Raw genomic sequence first — 26,383 nt, 5'->3', positions numbered from 1 at the left:
TGGACCGCAGCTTCACATCATCATCATCATCATCATCATCATCTATATTCAGCTGAAGAACCCTCAACTAGTTTAATAGTTTATTGCTTGTAACATCATAGACAAACATAATTACTGTAACGTCACAAACACCATTAGATTGTGTCCTGCCATCAACAATCACATAAACACATCAACTAAAACTACTATTCAATAAATTAAATGACTCATTTCTATGCCATAACATTTTAAACAATCATCAGATGCATGAGGTTACAGACTGAAACACAAGTCACTTGTAAATCTGCTTTTATGTAGAAAGTGTCACCAAACTGAAGCAAGTGATTTTATTTCTAAAGTTTTACAAGCAGAAATTCACTTCTGTTTCATGAGAGAGGACCGTTGAAGTTAAGCTAGTTAGTATCTGATTTAGTCACAAAAATATAATGATTCTTATTTATATATTTATATAATAAGTAAACAAACAAATGCTTTATTCCAAACTAGATTAGATCTATATATTTACATGGAAGTGGTTCTTCAGGAGCTGAAGTGAAGTGTTCAGCATGAAGCAGGAGGTTTAGTGTCCATCAGACTTTATAAAAGCAGGATCTGAACACACAGAGCCGTCGCAGTGAGGGCGGGGCTCCAGCAGGAGGAGGAGGAGCCTGAGAACGTCCTGTGCTGATTGGCTCTGCCGTGCTCCTGTGGGTGTGTCTGCACTGTGGAGTAACCATTGATGATGCGGACGACAGGAGGCGGAGCCTGAGCGGTCACACTGCGAGAAACGAGAGAGAGATCATGAGAAACACACCCCTTCATCATCATCATCATCATCATCATCATCTAGTGATGATCACATATAATCCAATGTAGAACATTTGACATTCAGTGTCATTTTAAATGATAGAATTATATTTCTACTCCAGCTTGTTGTGTAGTTCATATATTTATGTAAATGCTCTTTCTAGAGTTTTTTTTTTCGTGCTGACTATAGAGTTTATGGTCACTGAACGTCTTTTCTGTGATAAATGTGATGTAACATGACATTATTGATCTCAAACTGCTTTTATTGATCTTTCCACTGAAACACTGATTGATTGATTTCAGTAAGCTGATCTGTTTCTTCTGATGTTTGTTCATGTTTATTTCAAGTTCAAAGTCTTTATTGTCATATGCACATTTCCGTGACCTATGAACTTTGCTGCCATAACTAGAATCAAACAGGAAGAGATGATCTCTTCTAGAGCTGTGCAATTAATCAAAATAGACTTTTGATTTCAATTTCAGCCTCAAAAGATTCTGAAAATGCAGTAATCGAGTTAAAATGATTATGTTGCCCTTTCCCAGCAGTGAGCTTTCACTCCTCCATAAAAGCCACATTTCACGTGTAAATCAGTAAAATCATGACTTAAAAAAGTGACTTTTGCCAGATGGGCCGTGCTTGATTAATTGAAGTTTTTTGTATTTATTAGTGTGAAAAGAGAAGTTGTTGCTCAGAGACGGAACAGAACACGGACGAGTAAAGTCATCATTTAGATTAAAGTACGCAGCTAAATGGTCAAATACATGCAAAAATGTGTCAAAATGCAGCGTTTGGTGAATAGTATTCACATAAACCCTCGTCGGTTCTGTAATATATGAACATGAGCAGTTGAGGATGAAATCCATGCGTGTCTTAAAGTGACAGCAGCCTAATATTCTCGATGCTGATTGTCTGCTTAATATTAATCAAACAACAAAAGACAGAGAAAACACTCTCTGCTTTTGACTGAATGACTTTTTAGCTTTAATAAGAAGGTTAATTCTTGCAGTGAAGTTTTATTTTACATTCGATTATTAAATTTCTGTTGTAGGCTGTTAGCTAAATAGATCTGCATTAAAAAAACTTTGTTTCTATTGTATTTGTTCTGAAACATGAAGAAGAAGAAGGGAGGGAGGTTTGGAATGAGTGAGCTGAAACTGAGTTGTAGTTAGTAGCATGTCTAAAGTGGACTATCAGAGCCATAATAATAATAGTGATAATAATAGTGATAATAAGCGTCTGAGCTGGTGGAGGTTGTGTGTGTGCTGCTCTCACCTCTCCTCCATCCGAACCCAGAGCTCGTTGAACTGTCGACGGCGCTGCTTCTTCTTCAGCTTGTGCTCCACCTTCTCCAGAAGCTCCAGCAGCCGCGGGTTCGAGTCCTCGTCCTCCTGAAGACCTCGGCTCTCGTGGAGGAACGGCTCCAGCGGGGCGTCCACATCCAGCAGCTCTTCAGACCTTCTGCCAACGCCAGAAACACTTTAATACAGACCCAAACCTGCTCCTGAGACTCAGAGGTCTAGAGATATATCAGAAACACATCTGGATACACAGAGCTTTCACATGCCTTTCATTGGATTTCGGTTCTAAATGTGATTGGCTGGTTAGTAAAGTAATAAAATATAGACTTTAAAAGGGACAGTTGACCCAAAAAATGCAGACTCACCCTAAAGTCCGTCGAACCTGTTTGAGTTTCTTTCTTCTTTTAAAGACAAAGGAAGATATTTGAAGAATGGTGGGAACCAAACTGTTTCTGCTCCCCAGTGAATGACAATAAATAACACAAAATTCCAACGGTTTGCTTCCCAACATTCTTCAAAATATCTTCTTATGAAGAAACAAACTCATAGAGGTTTGGAGTGACTCAAAGGTCGAGTAAATGAAGACCGAATAGTCATTTTTGGGAGAACTGTCCCTTCTGAAGTCTAAATGAAGGTCTGATGCTTGATTTAAGAGTGCTGGAGTCCGAGTGTAGTTTATATGTAGAGCGCTTTCACAGCACTCATTGTTTCAAAGCAGAAAACCATGATGTTGATGTTCAGAATATCTTCAAGCCTCATAGTTCAGAGTATAGTATCAGATTAGAGCTGAACATTCTGTGACCGTTCTAACGATCAAGCGGTTGAGATCTGCTACAGTATCTGGACTGTACATATGCAGATGAACTCATATTGATGTACACTATACAGTATGTTAAATGGAAGCACACTGTATAGTGTTACTGATATGTATTTAATTATCAGTGATCATTAGTTCTTCAGGCAGCTGTAGGACATGTTTGGTCCCCAAGAAGAAACAAGCTAATAAATCACACAGAATCAAGTGTTTGAAAAACAGAAGAGGACAGGAAATACAGTTTGTACAACAGAAGGGTTAGGAACTAAGTGTGTGTGTGTGTGTGTGTGTGTGAGAGAGAGTGTGTGTGTTAACTGTGTAGTGTCTGTCCAGCAGGTGTGTGTGAGTGTGTGAGAGAGTGTGTGTGTTAACTGTGCAGTGTCTGTCCAGCAGGTGTGTGTGTGTGTGTGTGTGTGTGTGTGTGTGTGTGTGAGAGTATGTGTTACCTGTGCAGCGTCTGTCCAGCAGGTGTGTGTGTGTGTGTGTGTGTGTGTGTGTGTGTGTGTTACCTGTGCAGCGTCTGTCCAGCAGGTGTGTGTGTGTGTGTGTGTGTGTGTGTGTGTTACCTGTGCAGCGTCTGTCCAGCAGGTGTGTGTGTGTGTGTGTGTGTTACCTGTGCAGCGTCTGTCCAGCAGGTGTGTGTGTGTGTGTGTGTGTGTGTGTGTGTTACCTGTGCAGCGTCTGTCCAGCAGGTGTGTGTGTGTGTGTGTGTGTTACCTGTGCAGCGTCTGTCCAGCAGGTGTGTGTGTGTGTGTGTGTGTTACCTGTGCAGCGTCTGTCCAGCAGGTGTGTGTGTGTGTGTGTGTGTTACCTGTGCAGCGTCTGTCCAGCAGGTGTGTGTGTGTGTGTGTGTGTTACCTGTGCAGCATCTGTCCAGCAGGTGTGTTTGTGTGTGTGTGTGTGTGTGTGTGTGTGTTACCTGTGCAGTGTCTGTCCAGCAGGTGTGTGTGTGTGTGTGTGTGTGTGTGTGTGTGTTACCTGTGCAGCATCTGTCCAGCAGGTGTGTGTGTGTGTGTGTGTGTGTGTTACCTGTGCAGCGTCTGTCCAGCAGGTGTGTGTGTGTGTGTGTGTGTGCGTGAGAGTGTGTGTGTTACCTGTGCAGCGTCTGTCCAGCAGGTGTGTGTGTGTGTGTGTGTGTGTGTGTGTGTGTTACCTGTGCAGTGTCTGTCCAGCAGGTGTGTGTGTGTGTGTGTGTGTGTGTGTGTGTTACCTGTGCAGCATCTGTCCAGCAGGTGTGTGCTCCACTTCATAACCTTCACGCCGCATGACGTCAATCACAGAGTTGTTTCCAAGAAAGTGACCTGAAACACAATCACTCCACCTTCAGTCTCTGAACTCAGGTTAGGCAGTCTGAAACACACACACACACACACACACACGTTTGTTTTTGTGTAAAGTGTGTTCATCCCATAGGTGTAATGGTTTTTATTCTGTAGAAACTGTATATTCTATCTCCCTTCACCAACCCTACACCTAACCCTAACCCTCACAGGAAACTTTGTGCATTTTTACTTTCTCAAAAAAACTCATTCTGTATGATTTATAAGTGTTTTGAAAAATGGGGACATGTAAGTCTCTCATCGGATGTTTAAAGTCAAACTCTCTGGATCTATAACGGTACAAACACTCTTTTCTCAGTTTTATCACTAATAATTCAGCTATAAAACAATATTTTTGTCTAGTTTCCCAATATCAGAATTGTTTTAATCAAGATACATTACTACACATTACAAGATACATTTACATAAAATGAAATTGTCAGAGATCTTGTTTTTGAAAATACCTTTTTACTTAAGGACTGAAGACAAAGACACGAAGATCTGGGAGGATATGAGAGCGAGTAAATCATCAGGAGATTTTAATTCTGGATATGAACCAATGCTTTAACCCTGTCTGCTTTAAATATTTGAAAATGATTAACATTTCCTCATTTTAAGCACAAACGGATACATTTTTCAGAAAACAAGACTTAATATACACATGGAACAAGAATGTTCCAGATTTTTTTAATCCTCTTTTTCTTTGATGTTCTGTAGAATCTTATTTTTTGGCATTTATTCTATTGTTTGTGTGTGTGTGTGTGTGTGTGTGTGTGTGTGTTTTACATATCCTATGAAAACATTTTGCAAAATAAAATTAGAACTAGACAGAATATTCCTGTTCTGGGGTTTCCTGCATCTATAACTCAATATATAAACTCTTCTCATAAACTCATGTGAATACTACATGTTGCTGCACTGGAAAAAGGTTGTATGTGCAACATTACTCCCATTAAAATGCGTTAGAAATGCATGAATTCAAAAGTCACTAATGTATTTGACACAAAGCCACACCCTGCTGATTTTAATAAGGTGCAATGAATAGTTACTTGTTGTTGGAAGCTGCAGTCTTGGCAGAAAGCTGTTTTTCTTCAGTTTGGATTATTAGACGTGGTGCTGGAGCTAAACGCTGCATAAAGCCAAATAAATTCTCAGTGTTATTTCAGCGCTTTCATTAATACTCTCTGCTCCTCCGTCCAAATCTGAAGTCATGATTCCTTCAGTCCAGGAGTCACAGGGAATTCTGAATGTAGTTACTGCTGAATGCATCTGAGAGTGGCTTCATCTGGTCTCGAGTCTCCTCCGATGCTCAGAAGTCTCTGATAAGTGTGTGAGGAGCTAAACAAACCGATAAACCACTTCAGCACTTGTTTTGATAATGCTGTGGTATTTTAGAGGGAAGTCGTGATCGTGGAGGAATGTTTTCTGGCAGTAAACATGCTTTAAGAGTGTTTCGGTGAAAAACAATGTTCTGTCCATCGCTAACGAAACGCTGATCGAAGAAGAAGCTCAAACACAGAACACAACAGCATTTCATGAATATCATAAAAAACTGACAGCTGTGTTGATCAAACAGTTACTGTATGCTTCATTCAACATTTCTTTTAAATCTTTTGTAACATTATAAATATATTTCCTGTCTTATTTAATACATCCTTGATGAATAAAATTATTAATTTATTCACATTATTTTTTGAAATCTTATTTATCCCAATCTTTTGAATGGTACTATATCAGAGTTTCCACAAAAATATCATGCAGCACAACTATGGAGCGTAATTTCAACACTGATAATAATCAGAAATGTTTCTTGAGCAGTAAATCATCATATTATTCTGATTTCTGAAGATCATGTGACACTGAAGACTGGAGGAATGATGCTGATAATACAGCAAGATTCAGATTCAGATTCAGATCCAGGACGTGTGCTCATGATCTGGCTCTGATGTGCTTTGATTGGCTCAGTGTTTGTTTGCGCCGCTCATGTACTCCTCCGTGAGAGAACACAAACATTCCCGCCGTCCCCCGCTGGCCTGAGATCAGTGCTAATGAGCACACCGTGGAATGCTAATTGCGAGTATTGTCTCGCGGCGCTGCTGTTGTTTTAACCCTGATCAACATGCTCTCTTTATCTTATCAGCTCCAGTCAAACAAACAAAGCTCAGACTAACCCAAACGTGACTCTGGGCTGTGCTCAGACTGATCACCGCAGAACAGTTCATCTCCAGTTCTTCATTCATGTGCGGCCGCTAGCATGTTTGAGGAGTTCGCTTACTGTCTCAAGAACACACTGGAGTCCATCTCTAACACACATACAACACTCACAGAAAGCAATATGCTGTGTATATAGCAAATCTCAACTGCTCAAATGTTTATATCACTGCAAATTGTCACGATATTATTGTCCTGCTCTTTATATAAAGTTCCGCATACATACAGTACAAATGAGCAGTAAATCATCATATTAGACTGATTTCTGAAGATCATGTGACACTGAAGACTGGAGGAATGATGCTGAGGTAACACTATTTTAAGGATCAGTTCTCTCTATTAACTAGTTGCTTATTACTAGCATATTGTCTGTTTATTGGTACTTATAAAGCATGCATTCTGCATGACCATATTTGAGATCTTTTAACCCGACCCCATACCTAAACTTTACTGACTTGATACTGAATTAAAATTGAATGTGTTCCCAATTCTAAAGTGTTACAGCTTCAGAAAATTCAGTTTGAGAAGCAGGTTTCCTCGTGTTATAATCTCCCTGCTTCACATCTGGAGTTAAATGAAGCAGAATATGTTGTGGTGAGCAGATTGCATGTTTCTTTTCTCTAAATGAACAAAACTGCAATTACTGCATGAGTGCTGCGGCCGCTACCAAAATAACTGGAGTCATTAGTTCTAAGCAGCTTTAATCAGATTTCCACATCATTTAATTTAACGCTGATCTACACATGACCTCACGGTGAACCGCCAGAGAGCAGCCATCTCCAGGAAAGCTTGATTGTGACGGACGCTTCATCAAAGCAGAATAACGGCCAGCACTACGGCTACAAACTTTCTTCTGAGAAATAAAGTCAATTTCTCAGGGGTTTAAAGTCAAGATTTGTTCCTAGAAAGAGCATAATCTCTTTTAATCTCTGTGAAATGAGTCTGAATGCAGTGTTTGCATTCGAGCTACGAGTCAGAAACCTGGGGATATTTGCAAACTGAGGTCAGAAACGAGTCACATCAAAGAGTGCAAGTCTCAGAAAACATCACTTCATTCCACGATCCGCCTCTGGCCGCTCACACTCTACTAACCCTAGCGGAAACTGAAGACAAAGGAAACACCGATCAAAAGAGACTTCAGAGCCACAGGAGCGTCCCGAGGAGACTGACCTGCTCCGAAGGCGAAGAAGAAGCTGTTGTGGGGATGCTCCTCCAGCAGCGCTCGGACGCGCCGGCCCATGCGCTCGTTACGCTTGTAGATCAGCTCCTGTCTGAAGTAGTGCTCGATCTCCTGCGCCGTCACCTGCTCGCTCGCCGGCAGCGTCACGTTCTTGAAGCTCGGCACCTGGAACCAAAACAGACCCATATCATTACAGTTTAGGTTCGATAAACAGCCGCATTGATTTCTATTTCATAGTATACAAAGTCTTTCAGAGCAGTTTAACGACAAGAAACAGGAAAGATAACAGTGTTAGTGTTGCAAAATTTATCCAATACAAATTGATCTCATCCAGTGCAGTTACATCAGTAATATTAATGAATATTAAAAACAGAGAATGCACAGTTTATTACACTGCATTTTTGTCCTGTTTTCCAGAAAAATATTTGGTAACACTTTACAATAAGGTTTATTAGTTAACATTAGTTTACTACTTTAATTAACATTAAGTTAATTAGTTGTTTCTCTGTAAAAAATAGTAAATTTTTCTTCTTCCCTTTGTAATCTATCCTGTGGTGTGCCTCAAGGCTCTATCTTAGCTCCTGTCCTTTTTTCGCTCTATCTTTTCGCTCTGGGTTCCATCTTCAGGAAACATAATATCTAATTTCACTGTTAGGTTGATGATATGCAAATCTATATGCCTGTGTCTAGGAAAAACAAGACTGTAATTGCGTCTCTGGATGCTGATGGGTACCTGCGAGGTGTCGTGGCTGAAGATGATGGAGTTGAGGTCTCCACAGTTGTAGTGTTTGATCAGGTGCTCTGTGGTGAAGGGCATCTGCAGGTTCCCGGTGCGGAGACTCTCCTGCTGCAGGAGCGTCTGATTCAGAGCGAAGATCACCTGAAACACACAGCGCAGAAGTGCTTTACTGCTTATTCTGCTCATGCATAAACGTGACCAAACATCTTACTGTTCGGATTCAGATCAGAAGAGTCAAATAAAGTTATGGGCAGTTCTTAAGAAGAAAATGGATGACTAATTTGTAAGACTAGTTGAGACAGTTTATGCAGCTGACCCCTGCAAGTATGGAAGCATATGGGTAGCATTATTCAATTTGGGATGTAATATGCAAAATGACAATGCAATATGTAAAATGGCAATGCATTTCTGTATATACATTTCCATTTTCCAATACATTTGTGCAACGTTTGGTGCAAAATGAAAATGAAAATTAAATTACATAATTTTAATTTGCCATTTACTACACCAGTTTTAATTTGTAAAATGAATATTAATTTTAACGCTTTATAAGTTGCAAAATTAAAATGAAAATGTATTACAGAAATGATTAGATATGTCTAACATGTTAAAGCAAAAACTGTGGCAAAATGATCATTTAAATGCTATTTTTCTTAATTGCATTAACACTCACAGTCAAGACACTTACGATTGCATTTTCATTCGGTGTCCCGCAATGAATGTAGCAAAACTCAATGTGCACATTGAAAATGCATTCCGAGCCGATCACGTGTCCCCGCCCTCGCGCCACGTCAATCATTGTGTGAACAAGGCGGGGCTTGCAGAAGGTCAGAGACTCAAATCTCAAGAAGAGGATTCAATCAAGTGAGACAACATGGACAAGACAGTTGGTCCGTGTATGTTTTGATCATTTCGGTTTATGGCTTCAATATTTCATTCGCACTTGTGGGCGGAGCTGAAACGCTGCTTTCATCTGATTGGTCGAATCGGATCGGTTTTCATCTGACAGCCTTCAGCTCGGTCTTCTCATTCTTTCAGGCAGAATAAGAGTCAGTGCGAGTGAAGCACTGAAATGTCTGAAACCACCGCTCACTGTTATTTAGCATAATATTTGAATCAGATGTAGCTGGGCACATAATTCGTGCTGCTGAGACCTGCAAATTATTTCTAGGTTGTAGTATTGTATGAATATTGTCCCACTGATAAATACAGTGCAAATAGTTCTGTCCCTTTGGATAACAGTGAAGTGGAAATAAATATAGTTAAATTTATGAAATAAAATTAAATAGGATTTTTTGGGAAGGTAAGTGGCCAGTTATACAAGCAACACGAGTCGGACGAGTCTAAAGATATGAGCTGAACTGGGTGAAACATTAAAGTTCTAGTCTGTGTCAATTACTCTCATAATAAATAATAATAATAATGTTAACTGTATTTTTCGGTATAAATTGCATCAGTCCAAAAATACGTCATGACGAGGAAAAAAACATATAAGTCGCACTGGACTATATGTCACATTTATTCAAGACCAAGAGAAAACATTACCGTCTACAGCCGCGAGAGGGCGCTCTGGGGTAGGCTACAGGAGCACTGAGCAGCATAGAGCTAATTTTACTATTTTTATTTAGAAATGTAACTATATTCATTTTTACAATTATTTATTAATGTCACACACACACACACACACACACACACACACACACACCTAGTGCCTTATGACTTAAAAGATGAGAGTGGTAAATGTTACAGACATGGAACTGTTCAGTCTATTATTGATTTTAATTTCCACTTCACTGTTATCCAAAGGGACAGAACTATTTGCACTGTATTTATCAGTGGGACAATATTCATACAATACTACAACCTAGAAATAATTTGCAGGTCTCAGCAGCACGAATTATGTGCCCAGCTACATCTGATTCAAATATTATGCTAAATAACAGTGAGCGGTGGTTTCAGACATTTCAGTGCTTCACTCGCACTGACTCTTATTCTGCCTGAAAGAATGAGAAGACCGAGCTGAAGGCTGTCAGATGAAAACCGATCCGATTCGACCAATCAGATGAAAGCAGCGTTTCAGCTCCGCCCACAAGTGCGAATGAAATATTGAAGCCATAAACCGAAATGATCAAAACATACACGGACCAACTGTCTTGTCCATGTTGTCTCACTTGATTGAATCCTCTTCTTGAGATTTGAGTCTCTGACCTTCTGCAAGCCCCGCCTTGTTCACACAATGATTGACGTGGCGCGAGGGCGGGGACACGTGATCGGCTCGGAATGCATTTTCAATGTGCACATTGAGTTTTGCTACATTCATTGCGGGACACCGAATGAAAATGCAATCGTAAGTGTCTTGACTGTGAGTGTTAATGCAATTAAGAAAAATAGCATTTAAATGATCATTTTGCCACAGTTTTTGCTTTAACATGTTAGACATATCTAATCATTTCTGTAATACATTTTCATTTTAATTTTGCAACTTATAAAGCGTTAAAATTAATATTCATTTTACAAATTAAAACTGGTGTAGTAAATGGCAAATGAAAATGATGTAATTTAATTTTCATTTTCATTTTGCACCAAACGTTGCACAAATGTATTGGAAAATTTAAATGTAAATACAGAAATGCATTGCCATTTTACATATTGCATTGTCATTTTGCATATTACATCCCAAATTGAATAATGCTACCCATATGCTTCCATATGCAAGCTCGTCTGAACCCAGCATGACTGGAGCTGACTCATGGCACTTTGATGAAGTTTGCCTCAAATCATTTTAAACTTAACTCTCCTTTAAAACCAAATCACTTGTGATCTGAGGAATCACTCATGTCTGGATCACACGAGCACTGTATATATCTTACTTTAACACTCAGAGGTTTGACAAGTAAACTAGTGAGGACTGACTGTGTGTGCGTGTGCGTGCGCGTGTGTGTGTGTGTGTGTGTGTGTGTGTTTCTGACGCTCCTGAATGAGGTTCTGCTGAAGCTGAGTCAATCTCTCACACATCTAAGGAGGAGAGCTGCTCTCAATTAGCTTCAGCTCACCATTGTGTCACCATGAAATCCCCCAGTGTTTACTCACACACACACACACACACACACACACAGTTTAGACTGATCACTCCTCCTCTTCCAAACAAACAAGTGTATTTTCTCCCAAAAGAAGAATCTATCAAGTTTCCTCCACCTGTGAGCTCACAACAAAACACTGCAGATGAGTTTAAGAGTTTTCACACACACACACACACACACTCTCGAGCTCTTTTCATCAGTGTCGGTGACACTCTCGTGCCGTCCATCATTGTTTGAGGGGCTCGTCCCATAGAGAGATGCCTTCTTGTCTGGGACAAAGGGTCTCCGTGGTCCGCTGGGCTCCCTGCGCTCATCAAAGCCTCCTGCTCTGCATCTGAAAGCGCGCCGGCTGTATGCTGCTCAAATTAGCCTATCGCCACCTCGCTAGCCTCCTAAACTCCCTCCGAAGCATCTTCAGCGCAGCAGCTCCCCCTCGACAGCAGCAAAAGAGCCTTTCAGCCCCTTAAATTATGGCATGGAGGAGGCTCTCAATGAAAGAGACTGGGCTGAACGGATGATCTTTCTTCCTCCGTTGTGTCCATTCTGTGGGTCACTGGACACATTTACACACGGGAACCAGAGTGAGTTCTTATCAAAGCACTGTGGCCCTATGAAAGTCAACAATTCAGCTTTGTGATGGAAAGCGACCCATTACATTAAGTGTGTGATTTCTGCACCAAGACAGAATGATGATTGAGTCCAAACAGGTTTCCCAAGCACTGTGTGTCCCTATTCTCGTCACAAGGAAATCAGCTGAAACGCATCATAGCTGTGACAGGGCTGAAATTATATCAGTCTTAAGGCTCATTTACACCAAAAACAATAACGATAACTATATTAGCGTCCAGTGAACCGGTGCAAGATAGTGTTCTTTTTCACGTCACGAGCAAATCTGCCACTTTAAATGTTTGAGCTCTTTAAAGTCTAATGACTCTGATTGGCTGTCAATGTTTTCGTTTATTCATTGTTGAAAATTATTCTGAGTTGTGGTTTGGACTTCACTATTCTTCTAAATTTACGTTGATTTTTATAATTATATCGTTATCTTTATAGTAATTGTTATTGGTGCAAACAGGCGTTTTGTCCCGATAGATGATTTAAGCTTAGTTTACAAGACTGTTAGCACATATTCAGACTCGAGGTTCTGAACAATCTGTATTTCCCGTTTACGATACGGACAGATCACACTAGACTCTGCGCAGTCTACTCCAGCTTCGTTAACTTTACCGTCCCGCACGTCTTCATGTGAGACACAAATTAGCAGAAGAATCATCATCACACTCAAGTCCACATCAGAAGTGAAATGATAACATCGTCCTCCTTTAAAGAGCTCAAGCAGTTAAAGCAGCAGATGACAAACAGTAGCTTGCTAATAATAAACAGAATGTCACCATGTGTTGAGGTGAATGATATGAGTGAACGGGCTTTTAGAGAGACTCTGAACATCTGAAGTCTGTCTGTAGATATCTGTTAGTGTGAGCATCTGTCTGTGAGCGATGGACGCCGGTGGAGACAGTGCTGCAGTATTTGTGAATGGACTCTGATAAGCTGAGAAACTTTCCCATGATGCCCTGCATGCGTTTAACCAGCAGCAGAAGAGTGACGTGATGCACAACGCTGAGCTAAACCACACGCTAATTCAGAACAGAGCAGACGCGTGTGTGTTTGTTCACTGCATTCATCCTGAGAGTCGAGTTTGGCTTTGATTAGACTCGGTGTCAGAACACACTCGTGCAGTTGGTCCGTCACAGTCCTGCATAAATCCATTTAACACTCTTCACAAGCTACGTGACAAATCAAGTTTAACTCTCAGAGGAGTGACCCACTGCTTTAAGAGAATCATAATGCGATCAAATAAATCAATCACACATTTAATAACTTTTGTCTCTGCACATATAAAAGTGACTCACTCATAAACTCATTTAATCATCAGTCATTGAATTTCTGAATTAATCAACGAAATGAGTAATATATTTAAATTATGATTTAAGAATTAGGCACAGTGAATCACTGAATTATTTGAGTGCTGAATGATTCAAGTGAGTCACTTATTTGATTTCTGAACGAATCAGTTGAGTGAATGATTCAGTGAATCATTAAAAACAGAGCCATTAATGCACAGATAGTATATGTATTCATGGAAATGTATGTGTTTATGTAAATAATGTTTTGTCTAATCTAATTCTGCTCTGATTCTGTGTCATAAATACGAAATATGAGTCCATAATCCATAATAACACTTTCTTTAGTGAATACATGTTCTGGTCTGAATCAGGAGAGAAATGTGTTCCTGTCTGTTTGAAAATAATAATTTGAATGAATGATTCAATGACTCATTTCTGCAAACAGAACCACTAATGCACTGATAGATACGTATTTATGGAAAGGCACAGGCTGTAGGCCGTCTATCTTGAGCTGGAATGTGATTTTAAGTCTAATGTTATTCTAAGTAGGCGGTTCTTGTCTGGAACTAATTGCGCTGTGGTTATGAGATGAACAGACACATGCAGGTCGGTGTAGCTGCGATGCAGAAGTGCTTTGATCAGTCTAGAGAAACACAGGTCATTTAGTCTGGGTTTACCTCACTGCTCAATCACTGCCAAATATTTACGCTGTCTGACAGAATCAGTGTCACATGCTAAAGTGACTGTGCTTTGATTGACAGCTTCATCCGGCCCACACACGCAGCCTCAGCCAATCAGCTCGCAGGAACCACTGAGCTGAAACAGGGACTGAGTTCAGCTCTTGCTCCAGACATCTTGACTGATTCTAAACATGAAAAGTCCAAACGCCTCTTAGTCAGTCCAAGCACAATAACAATGCGTACAAGAGTTATTTATTATAATGTTTATCTTGTCTTAACATTCTTAAGAAAAAATAAATAAATTGTACCTTTAGTGGTGCCACATCTTGTCACTGGTGCAAAACCCTTAAATTTACTCCTAAAAGGTTTATAGAAGTACCTTGATAAAAAGGTAAATAAGGTAGAAAGTCGTCTTTGCTGAGACTGAACTCTCATGCACGATGTGAAGATGCACGGGTAAACTCGTCCCTGTAGTGGAAAACATGTGCGGATAACCTCTGAACCCCAAAGAAATGGATCCGCATGTGGCCGTGAGCCATCGCCTGTCCGTGGCTTTTCAACCAAATTCAAAATTGATGTAGACACTGAAACAGAGTCCATCCGTCTGACCGCAAACACACACACACACACACACTCACTCACTCACTCACACACACACACACACACACACACACACGAGTGGCCGCAGATTCTAAACATATTTGAAATGCAGTTGTTTCTGAGTTCATCTCTGTGTGATCATGCGGGAGGAAAACCGTCCTGTGCATGAGGAATTTCACAGAGGAATTCTGACAAATGCTTGGAAAGAGAAGAGCAAAGAGAGTATGAGAACGGAACATACACAACACAGAAGCTGTTTAGTTTTTTTAACGCCGCAGCAGCTTCAATGCCTTCTTTCATGGTGAGTAACAAGTTAAAAATACTATGCAGTGCCAGTCATAACTCTACTGTATATAAGGATTTGTTTGAGATGAGAACTGAAAGGTGTAGCTCTGCTAAAAATGTCTTCAGAAATGTTAACCAAAGTAAAGAGAAAGAAACAAAAGACAAAGGCTGCATAAGTGAAATCAAGATCAAGTTCTCTGCGGCTGGTAAATGTCTTCACACTACCATTGGTTAGTGGTGATCAGGTGACAGGTGGGTGTTCGCTAAACGTCTGATGCATGGGACACAACAGAGGAAACACTTCAGGAGTGCTGAAGTCTCATCGGATTGGCTGAATTCTACAGGAGTTCTGTGAGACGTGTGTGTCACGTTCTTTAACGTTCTGCCTGGAAACAAAGATACTGTGGCGCTAAAACGACACAATGATTTATGTCATGTTCAGTACTGTAAAGATGCTTGCATTATACAAATAGTTCACCCAAAATGAAAACGTGCCCCCCCTCAGGCCGTCATTCCATCACTTGCTCTCCAGTGGATCCTAAACAAAGCGTTATTATGGATTATGGATTGGAATGTTATTTGGAAGCAACAGTTTCAGGTTAAAACCTTCTTAATGATAGACAGTGATGATGAAGTCCATTTGACATGTAATAATCTGTTAATCCTTAGAAAGTAATTAATTGTGTTTCTTTGTTAATTTTTATGGAAAGTCATGCATTATGTAACTTTTGTGTTAACTGATGGACTGTACTTTTTATCAGACTCTCATTCTGACGGCACCCATTCACTGCAGAGCATCCACTGATGAGACACTGATGCAGTGCTGCTTTTCTACAAACCTGATGAAGAAACACACTCCTCCTGATCTCGGACTGTGAGCATATCAGTGCTTTAAACAACGAACAGACCATCAGCATGTTCACTGTGAGAGAGTGTCACACTCACACTCACACACACACACACACTCACAAGCACACACACACAAGACAAACACTCTTTGGGTGTAAGCGACCCTGAAAATGTGGGCGTTTCAAGCGAGTGAGTGGAATTCTCTCTCAACCGGGACACAAAGTAAACAACACAGAGGTGCAGGCCGCGGGAGAGTGAGCGAACGAATGACCGGACAAACGCTTTGACCCGCGAGACCCTCAGGAGCCGCTGGCCAACAACAACAGCTCCACAGAGGAGAGAGAGACTTCAAAGAGCGAGTGACCGCGGCGTGAAAGAGAGTTTGACAGCAGCGTCTTTCATCTGCTGCAGGAGGGGATCGTCCAGAACTGGGGGGTAATGCTGACCACTTTAAACACAACCCCAGAGCACACACGAGTCTGTGCTGACGGATCTGTGTCTCTGGTGTTAAAGTCAGAAGTGTGACTCCACCAGATCTGCTTTCACTCGCTGCTGATCTCACATCACATTCATCACATCTGCTCGGAGACTAAACCTCAAACCCTCAGCACAGAGAAACCAAACCAGAAGATGAGGCTGATATTAATCTGGGGAAAAAGTCTGAAACATTCATGAGAACAGCGTCGCATTTGTATTCACTTCAGACAACACTACTGTGTTCTGCAGAGCTGCTTACAACCAGAACTGAGTTTGTTTCATAACTGATGAATTTAACAACAATGATGGAATAGTTTACCCAATTTACTGAAAAAGATTTGTAGAAATGCAGCACTGCATCAGTGTCTCATCAATGGATGCTCTGCAGTGAATGGGTGCCGTCAGAATGAGAGTCTGATAAAAACATCACAATAATCCACAGCACTCCAGTCCATCAGTGAACATCTGGAGAAGACAAAACCTGAAACACATCCAGCATTAAGATGATTTTAACTCAAACACATAGAGTCTATAATCATAATAACACTTCCTCCAGTGAAAAAGTGCATCTGCTGTTGTCTCTCACAGATGTGTTTAAACGCTGCTTGATCTGCGCAGATTTCTCTCCTGATTCAGACCAGAACACTTTTTCATACAATTTACAATTTCTTAATGGTTTTGCTCTAACCTTTAAGAATCTCTTGAGATGCAAACAGACAGCTAACTCTAAATAAAGGACTAAGTCTTAAAATAGTACTGAAGTGCATGTTGTGTTAGTGTGGGTAATGATTAGAGTAAGCAGCTTCGCTCTTCTGCTCTCTCCGAGGCGGATCAGTGATGTCACCCGAGGGTCGGATCTGAGACGCCTCGGGCTGAACGACGTGAGATCACACACACACACACACACACACACACACACACACACACACAGCTCCTGTCACGCCTCTCATCAGAAGATCAGCAGAACGAGATCATTTGTTACTGATCCAGACACAGACGCAGCGGAGGAATGAGCTGCATCTGATACCTGTGTGTTTGGTCAACAGCGGCGAGGAAACCCAGCACTCGAGGACGGACCTCTAGAGAATGGATCTCAGTAGTGCAGGTGTGTGTGTGTGTGTGTGTGTCACAGCTGAGAGAGAGAGAGAGAGAGAGAGAGACGGGCGATGTTCAGTCTGATCCTACACCATCACATCACACGGCTCAGGAACATCCCACATGAACCTGAGCAGCTCGAGGGTCTCCGCTGGACCATGGCTGTGCGTCAGACTCAAGATAAACTCTCAATCATGAGCGGTGAGTGTTTGTTAAGAGGAAACAAATGAGAAACACCTGCTGCTGAAGAAACTGTGAAGCTTCACGCTGGAGTAAATCCTGTACTCTTATTACAACAGTAAAAACACCTTCATCTGAAAAGAAACGCCACACAGCAATGAGAAACACAGAGAGCTTATTACTGCAGGACTATAACACACCGAGCCACAGAAACACATCAGTGTGAACGTGTGTGTGAATCATACAGAGACAGAAAGCACATGGACAGTTACACACCATTCACACACACTTATGCAGCACTGTTTACTGTCCTTAAACAAACCACGTCTGACATATACATCTGAGCTTGATCACAGTAAACATCATATCTCTATCTATCTCTGCATAGAGCTGCAACTCTTTAGCTGAAGCGCACTCAGTCTGATTTGAAGTGTAGATGAGCAGCAGAAACACACAGGAGTCAGGTCTCCGGTCGTCCTCCGAGAGCAGAGCTGGTTCTGCGTCAGACTCGTGAGACGCTCTGCTGTTTGAGATCTGTCTCGCTCCGAGACTCATCTGTGACTGTTTCAGAGACTCCATCTGTACAAACACCATTCATCATTACTGGCCGCGGTTCTGAATCAAGTGTGATTTGGCAGCGAGATTATTTTCTCAAAGCTTTAAAGTTATGTTTAACGCCACAAAGTGGTGAGCATTAAAAACACCAGAGGAATTCGAGCAGAGGAGCGTTAAAGGCACCAGAGGTTATGATTTGGCCGGTTCTTCCAGTTCCTGATTTGGTCCTGAACTGAGTATGGACACTACTATCTCCTGAATCGATCACTGATTTAGCTCAGCGCTGGCGATATGAACACAAATATTATCAGGTCAAGTCAAGTCAGCGCTTTATAAGATCAGTACAGATTGTTTAAAAGCAGCTTCACAGTTATGGACAAGAAAATATTGCTTCACACAAACTTCAATTCTGCTGTAAAGCAGCTCTAAAAATATAACTGTAAACTGTCATTATTCTCTTTACGTATCATAGGATTATCTTGTTTTTCTCCATCATCCTTATCAGTATTATTACGTTATTAATTTACCATCAGTGGGGAAGCAAATGCTTTCCACGTGTTTGTTAGACCTTCATGATGAATGTAAAGAGAATTAGTTTGTTTAACAAGACTCCACAGAGTAGCTGTTTTTTTAGCAAACATTCCCCACACGGTGAACGCTTAGCTCTGAGAGAAACAGCATGATCTTCATCTGGATCCTCCTGATTATTCAGATCTGGAGTGTGATTTGTTTGCTGGACTCTTCATATGAACATCATCGTGGAATACAGGACAGGCCAAAACTGATGCTGGCCCAGGACACTGGACGTCTTGATGAAGCGTTTCATTGTGAACAGATAGTTCTGCTCCTTGATTCTGATTGGCTGAGCCACGTTCAAAGCTGTTGTAAATTACAAAGTAACACACACCTTTGTTTACGTTTGTCTGTTGCTCGGCAACCACTTTGTTGCAACCACAACTGTTTCTAAGGAGCTACATTGTTTGCCGGAAGAATACTGTTGTTATTAATATCATTATACTTTAATTGCTCTGTTTAATTCTGTGAAAATATATAATTATAAAAGCAATAAGCCGCGTGAAGCTGAGGTTTACAGTGAATTATTAACATCTACGGGGCGTTGTTAGGGTCGATGCGGAGCACAGTATATCAGAATGATTTCTGAAGATCATGTGACACTGAAGACTGGAGGAATGATGCTGAAAATACAGCGGAGCATCACAGAAATACATTACACTTTAACACAGATTCACACAGAAAACAGGTATTAGAAATTTATGTTTGAATTTTTGATCAGATAAATGCAGCCTTGGTGAGCAGAAAATACTTCTTTCAAAAACACAAATAAAATTGTAATTCTTCCCAAAGGAACTCCATATTCAGCAGCAGTCAGGTATTTTAAGGATGCACTGGTTGTCTCACACTGACCTGAGAGAAGCTGAGTCCGTTCAGAGGATGGCACTGCTCCTCCACCTTCTCCACGGCTCCCGTCCTCTTCCTCATCCTCTGAGCCTCCTGCGCCAGATACAGGTCCAGCACAGGGACGCCGCGCGTCTTGATGTCCGCCTCGGTCAGAGAGTTGACCATCAGCATCACCCACACGGGCCGCTTGCGCTCCCAGTTCCCGGCGATGGCGTTGAAAAGGTAGTCTGCGTACAGGCCCTTGCCACGCTGGTCCGGGGTCATCCAGGACGGCAGCATGAGCTTGACGTACTCCAGGTGAGTCTTGAGCCGCAGGTAGATGTCTGAGGGCAGCAGGTCCTGCAGGTTCTGTCCCTGTGGAAGGAGCTGACAGCTGCTCAGAGCTGAGATGGTGTACGGGTCGGTCAGGTCCAGCTCGAAGCACACCATGCTGCTCTCCTGGAACGCCTGCTTGGAGTTCTCCGGGATGAAGTCCCAGACGCGTGTGTACGGGACGTGAATGGTGCCGTAGAAGTACGAGGGAGGCTCTCGCTTTATCGTCCACAGGAAGGAGTTGAGCTCGCTTTGCTGCAGACAGAACGACAGACAGAGGAGAGGAAAGGAGAGGTTTGGGTTTTTCACAGGCTGATGCTGTCAGTGACATCTATAAAAGAAGTCTCTTCTGCTCACCAAAGCTTGATACCGTAAAAATAGTGAAATATTATTGTAATCTAAATCATCTGTTTTCTGTGTGAATCTGTGTTAAAGTGTAATGTATTTCTGTGATGCTCCGCTGTATTTTCAGCATCATTCCTCCAGTCTTCAGTGTCACATGATCTTCAGAAATCACAATAATATGAATTGAAAGGGAAAGAGCTTCTGTTTTCGTAGCAGACATTTGTTATTGACCAATAACCTCGAAATGTCCAAATATTGGCCTGTAAATGTCACTCTGTCTCAACATAAAGTGTTTTTTGATTCTCTCAGATTAATGAGACGAAGATGTGCAGCTGTGAAACGCTTGTAAACATTTAACAGACTCCTGAAGCTCGTGAAGTTTGATGATGATGTTCTGAGACACTCGGATCAATCCCAGATGACACACACACACACACACACACTCTCTCTCTCACACACACACACACACACACACACTCTCTCACACACACACACACACACACACTCACACACACACACAGTCTCACACACACACACACACACACTGCTGTGATGACTGAAGAGCTGATGTTTATTCACAAGCTGATAATGACTTCAGTAGACAGTTAATATCTAATTAGTGTCGAGGGCAATACACATCCAGAACCAAAACATGGACAATCTGACACTCCACAAACAACTTGCATATTAAATAAAGTGACAGAACACTTTTAAAGAAACAGTTTATACTTAATAAAACACTGTCAGCTGATGTAGAAGCATCGCTACGAGACTCTATCAATGTGACAGTATGAGTTCAGAGCTCTTATCTTTTCAGTCAAACACTGGGATTTACATCCATTTAGTGAAAAATAACCAATACTTCATCCAAAGAGCGGGTTACATGTCAGATGCAGTGTTTATGCTTCATTATCACACATGCGTGCTCCACATCATAGAGCTGAAGAACTTTAAATCACTGTCATCATTCGTCCTACATAGCTTTTATATTCATAACTTTTCTTATTTCCACTGTGAATGTTCACGAACTGCTGATTTGATTGTTAATATCTACTTGAAGGCAGTGATTTGTAAGTTTGTACTGAAGGAAAGCACTCACTTTGGTGTTGGGGTCGCAGCTGGTCTCTCTGAGGTTCTGCTGGTTTGCTCTCACCATCATTATCAAGCAGGTCTGGAGAAAAGTGCCCCAAATGTCCAGCAGCAGCATCGTCATCATCTCAGTCTTCTGAGGAGTCTTCACCAGACTCAACTGTGCTTCACTGACAGACACAACATTCCACGAGAGAAATCCCAGTGATCCTGAAGACACCCATCCTGGAGAAGAGCTGGACTGAGCCACAGACACTGCTACCACATGATGCTGGTGATGATGATGATGCTGGTGAAGATAATAGTGATGGTGATGTTGGTGTTAGTTAAAGTCCAGCTCCATGAGAGCAGACGCGTCTGTCATGAAGCTCATGTTCCAGAGTCACACACATCCTGATCACACTCCAGCTGCTGAGGAACTCTGGAAGTTTAGCGTTAAATCTCTCTCTTCGGTCCGAGCACTCGGTTCCTCCGCGGCTTCTGACTCTCACCGCAGCTCGACACGTTCTGTGTGTGTGTGTGTGTGTGTGTGTGTGTGTGTGTGTGTGTGTGTGTGTGTGTGTGTGTCAGAGGGGGCTTTACCTTCCCCCAGCCTCTCACTCTGCTAAATAAATCTTTTACTGCGTCACTCTGTAGACTGTAGTGAACTTAAGATAGTTATGATGACCTTCTTCTGTTGCTGGACATTGGACTAATTATAAAGATTTCACACGAACCCGGACTGTTGCACACAATCCATAATCCTGAATCCAGTAAAACACAACATTTTCCATATTAAGTATTTAATTGGAGTGTCCCGATGGAGCTCCTAAAACACTTCACTGTAAAACCTCGAACTCACTCAGTCTCGCGATGATTTGAATATATTTTAAACCAATGTTATTTTAGCATCATTGATGTATTATATGGTTTTATGTAATTACATTTTATGTAAAATACATTGTTATGCATTTATTTTTCCCATTTAATTTACATTTTAGGTGAAGTTTTAGGTCAAATTTATTAAGTTGTGTTTTTGTCATTTTGTGACGAATGCATGAAACATAATAATAATAATAATCATTTTTGTGTGGTTCGGATATAGTGCTCTGTAGTCTGCGGTGTTTTCTCGGCGTAAATCTCACACTACATGGCTTAGTGTACGTTAAAACATGAACAGTGACGTTATTAAAAACACTTGACTAAATAAACGTCACAGAAGTAAGTGAACATCATCTCATCCTCACTAACGCCAGGCTAAAGCCCCTCATCCAGAGGGTAGATTGCAGCGCCCCCGTGTGGACGCTCTTATATCTGCACTATAATACAACACTTAACCTTTGAAACATCTCAATCTTATTTATGTATTTATTTATTTTTTATTCAGAACATGTAAATACATATATGGTCATGGAAAAACATATTTATTTATTAAAATGTATTTACCATGTACAATTTAAACATAAATGTTAACATTTCATGCATTGTACCGAATTTAATTTTCCTTCACGGTCCCTTGGCAGGTATTCATTATCACAAGTAAACATAAAAACAAAACAAAACAACAAACACATAGAATACAGTAACTCTTATACACATCCTGTCAGAGACAAAAAAAAGAAAAAGAAAAAAAAAGACCAGTAAAGATAAGGTTCAGTTAAACCACAGCCGTGTCAGTGCTTACAGTTTTGAGTTGATTTTAAGTAGGAGTTTAGTTTTACTTTTAACAAGTCAATACATTTACATTACATTTACATTTAATTATTTAGCAGACGCTTTCATCCAAAGTGACTTACAAATGAGAACAACAGAAGCAGTCAGGTCAACAAGAGAACAACAACAGTATACAAGTGCCATGACAAGTCTCAGTTAGTCTAGTACAGAACGCATAGCCAGGGTTTTTTTTTTTTTTTAATAAATGAAAAGACAATACATCCTTATGTCTTCTGGTAGAGTGTTCCAGTGAGTAATAGCGTTCCCTGAGAAAGACGATGATCCAAAGGCAGAATGATGAAAAGGAACAACACAATGCCTAGTAACTGATGATCTCTTACAGAGACTGTAGAGCAAAACTACACAAAATCAGAAAGTATAGAAGGAGTCATCATCAGTATACATTAGCACTCGTATCCCTTCATGCTGCTGTGGGAGATCATTAATAATAAACTAAATAATAAAGGGCCTAATATTGAGCCTTGGGGTACACCCGTTGTACAGTTTAGGTTATTGGAATGAACCCATTTCATTTTTAACACATTGCTGTTTATTTGATAAATATGAGGAGATCCATGCTAAAGCCCCAGATGAAAATTTGAGTTTAGATAATTTCGGAAGAAGAACATTCTGTTACTAAAGACAGCAATTAAAGCATCCAAGAAAATCTGGTTGAAAACCTTTCCTTTCTTTCCTTATTTTGCTAATGAACTTCTCAGATCTCTTTGTACTCTTTCAAATGAAAAAGCTATTACAGTAGTCAGCTGTTTTCAGTCGAGTGCCCTATAGCTTCTGTTTACTTGCAAGAACTTGTTTCTCAGTAAATGTTGTTCTTTCAATTAATTTTAAATATAATATTTTTGTCTTTTTTTCCCTTACCTTTCATGATTTTATATGTGATTTAAGACTTTACTGATGTTACAACTATGTGTACGTGAATTCTGCGTATGGGTCACCATACTTGGCTGAATGTCACTTCACTTTAATTGACACGTTTTATTATTTTTGTTTTTATCTCTTATTTCAGTGCTGGACAACAACCAATAATTTGTATTCTATAATATTTTTGTCCTATATTTTCCTGATGGCAATTTTATGCGTCATCTTGACTTTGCCACGTAAGACATGTTCCTGGATCAACATTATTGTCCAAAAATATAGACTTAATCCATCCACTTAATCCTACCCCTAAACCTAACCCTACCCATAATTTATTCCTAAAATCAGTGGCTAATGATATCTGATTAACAAGCGTGTAGAAGCACCTAAGCACCTATTGTAAGCCTAAAACAGATATTTCCTGAAAAGTTATATCTCAATTCTGATTGGTTGATTGGAGTGTTGTTCCAGGATCGTGTTGTACTTGGTGAAATCACCATCGCCAATTTTATAATTGGTTTATATAGTGTTCTAGAACACTTTCCCCATTTCTATCACAGAATGAGGCAGGAAATATATCTGATAGTATCTATACTAAACGATATGTCAATTAGCCCTGCATTATTTATATACTTTATTTATTTATTACCTGGAGATGACTTGAAAAACACAGAAACATTTTTTGCAGTCATGTGTTTATTGACTTCGCGATTCATCCGTTAAAATGTTTCTGCTGTTTCTTCAGCTCAGTTATACAGCAGATATTGGTTCCCCTTGGATGCTTTTGTCTAAATTATGTATTTCCTGCATTTTGTGAGTTATTTTGAGTCTATTTGTGTTTGGTTATGGACACCAATAAAACACCAGCTCATGCATAGACTATCCTGTCTCTTGTTTTAATTTAAATCTAGGTTTACTTACACTGGCCGGTGAAACCCTCGACGAGAAACACATCTTCAGTTAAAGTTGTGGGGGACTAATTTAGACTTCTGTTTCTGTAAGAGCAGCACTCATCGTTCAGACGTCTGGAGCCTGCTGAGAGTCAATCTGTGCCCTAAATTAAGACCCAGAAGAAGCCACATGAAGGAAAGGCAGTAAAACACAGGACAGAGCTGATAAACACTGACGGGATCGAGAGACGAGACATCATGAACATTCACAGAGATGCTCCTCTCAGTGCTTCAGGATTCCTGTAGAGAGGATCATATTCCTCAAAACACCAGGGTTTCTCTGACATCTGATAACAACTGCCTTCAGCATGATGTGAGTCACTGCAGCAACACACACCTGGCATTTCTTCAGCACTTTATACACTACAGATCATTATAAAGCAGCTTCACAGCAGGAAAATAACAGAAGTATCTCATTTAGTTTAAAGTGAAACTGAAATAAAAACTAATTTGTACAGACAGATTTAAAACTGTAATAGTAGACTGATTAAAGGACAGAATCAATGATGCAAACTTCAACTTTGAGACGAATCCAAATTCATCTGTAAAGCAGAGAAGACATGATTCAGGAGTTCTGTTCTCTTCGATGGTGTCAGTGCACTGAATCAATGGTATTTCTGAATCTGAATTGTGTTTGAGACTCTAGAATGTAAACGTGACTGATGCTGGAGCGTTCGCATCGGTCTGTCGCTGTGCTCGATTGATTCGCTTCGGTCTGGTCTTCTGAAGCTGCAGGTGTTGGTGTATTTGTGAGCTTCTGTCTTAATGAACCTGATCACACGTGTCTGTTTAACGAATCAGACTCTAATCATGTTACAGCACGAGCAGATGTTAATCATGTTAATGACTCAACTTTCACTTCAAAGAATGCTTATGATTCTGAACAAACAGCATGTGTTAATTAAATCAGATGACGAGGGTCTAACGAGGTGATGATCTTCAGATCCTGCTGATCTCTGTTGATTCATCTTCAGTCTGGATATGAAGCAACTCAAACTAAGTTTCCACAGCTGCAGGTCTGTGTGTTCTCAAACTGTTTTACACATCTCATACAATTTTATACTATCTCATATGGTCTTGCACTGTCTCGTATTATCTCATACAGTCTCGTGCATTTTCATACAGTGTCACACGGTCCGACAGGATTTCACACGCTCTCATACAGCCTCATATGGTCTCATATAATCTCATTCAGTCTCATGCACTGGTCAGCAGCAGCTCACAGCACAATCGTTTTCTTTGTGTTGTAGAGACTGAATCTTTCCGCTTATGAAAGCGCTGTGTGTAGCTCTGGGGCTTTTATTGATTTCTCTGTCAACATGCTCTTCTGAGCGTTCATGACCTACATCTGTCTCTCGACACCAGTCTTCCTGCTATTAATCACAGTCCGGTCCCTTGCTGTAACCATGGTGATTCCCTTCCGCTCTCTGTCCCGTGATAAGTGAAGTGTTTGAGCAAACACGTGTGTAATGATGAGACTCTCTGATACTGAACGTCTCTCATTTATTTTTAAAGTGTTTGCTGAACAATAAATCAATCACTGCATGCGCGGCTCCTCAGAAATACTGCTGATTTTTGTTTTAGCTTCAGGTACCTGTGGTAAATTCATCTCAATGCATCACCTCCTGTGGCTTATGTCATTAT

General features: G+C 40.7%; 1 protein-coding gene and 1 long non-coding RNA gene across 2 annotated transcripts; one reads left to right on the top strand and one right to left on the bottom strand.

The window, feature by feature from the left end:
• Positions 1-21,941, bottom strand: LOC128014931 (metalloprotease TIKI1-like). The gene is made up of 7 exons (XM_052598670.1): positions 21,229-21,941; positions 19,479-20,039; positions 8,343-8,489; positions 7,600-7,774; positions 4,110-4,200; positions 2,060-2,245; positions 1-757 (listed from the first exon to the last, which is right to left on the bottom strand). Exons 1-7 carry the CDS (start codon positions 21,343-21,345, stop codon positions 577-579), a joined length of 1,458 nt encoding a protein of 485 aa, XP_052454630.1. The 5' UTR covers positions 21,346-21,941; the 3' UTR covers positions 1-576.
• LOC128014944 (uncharacterized) lies at positions 3,862-4,278 on the top strand. The gene is made up of 2 exons (XR_008183745.1): positions 3,862-3,950; positions 4,132-4,278. It is a non-coding gene; the product is annotated as an uncharacterized LOC128014944 (long non-coding RNA).
• Positions 21,942-26,383: the final 4,442 nt, after the last annotated feature.

The sequence above is a fragment of the Carassius gibelio genome, chromosome A5, assembly GCF_023724105.1.
Source record: "Carassius gibelio isolate Cgi1373 ecotype wild population from Czech Republic chromosome A5, carGib1.2-hapl.c, whole genome shotgun sequence".
In the NCBI taxonomy this organism is placed as follows: domain Eukaryota; kingdom Metazoa; phylum Chordata; class Actinopteri; order Cypriniformes; family Cyprinidae; genus Carassius; species Carassius gibelio.
The sequence above is the reverse complement of the archived record's forward strand: the minus strand, read 5'-3'. Positions and strand labels throughout refer to the sequence as shown.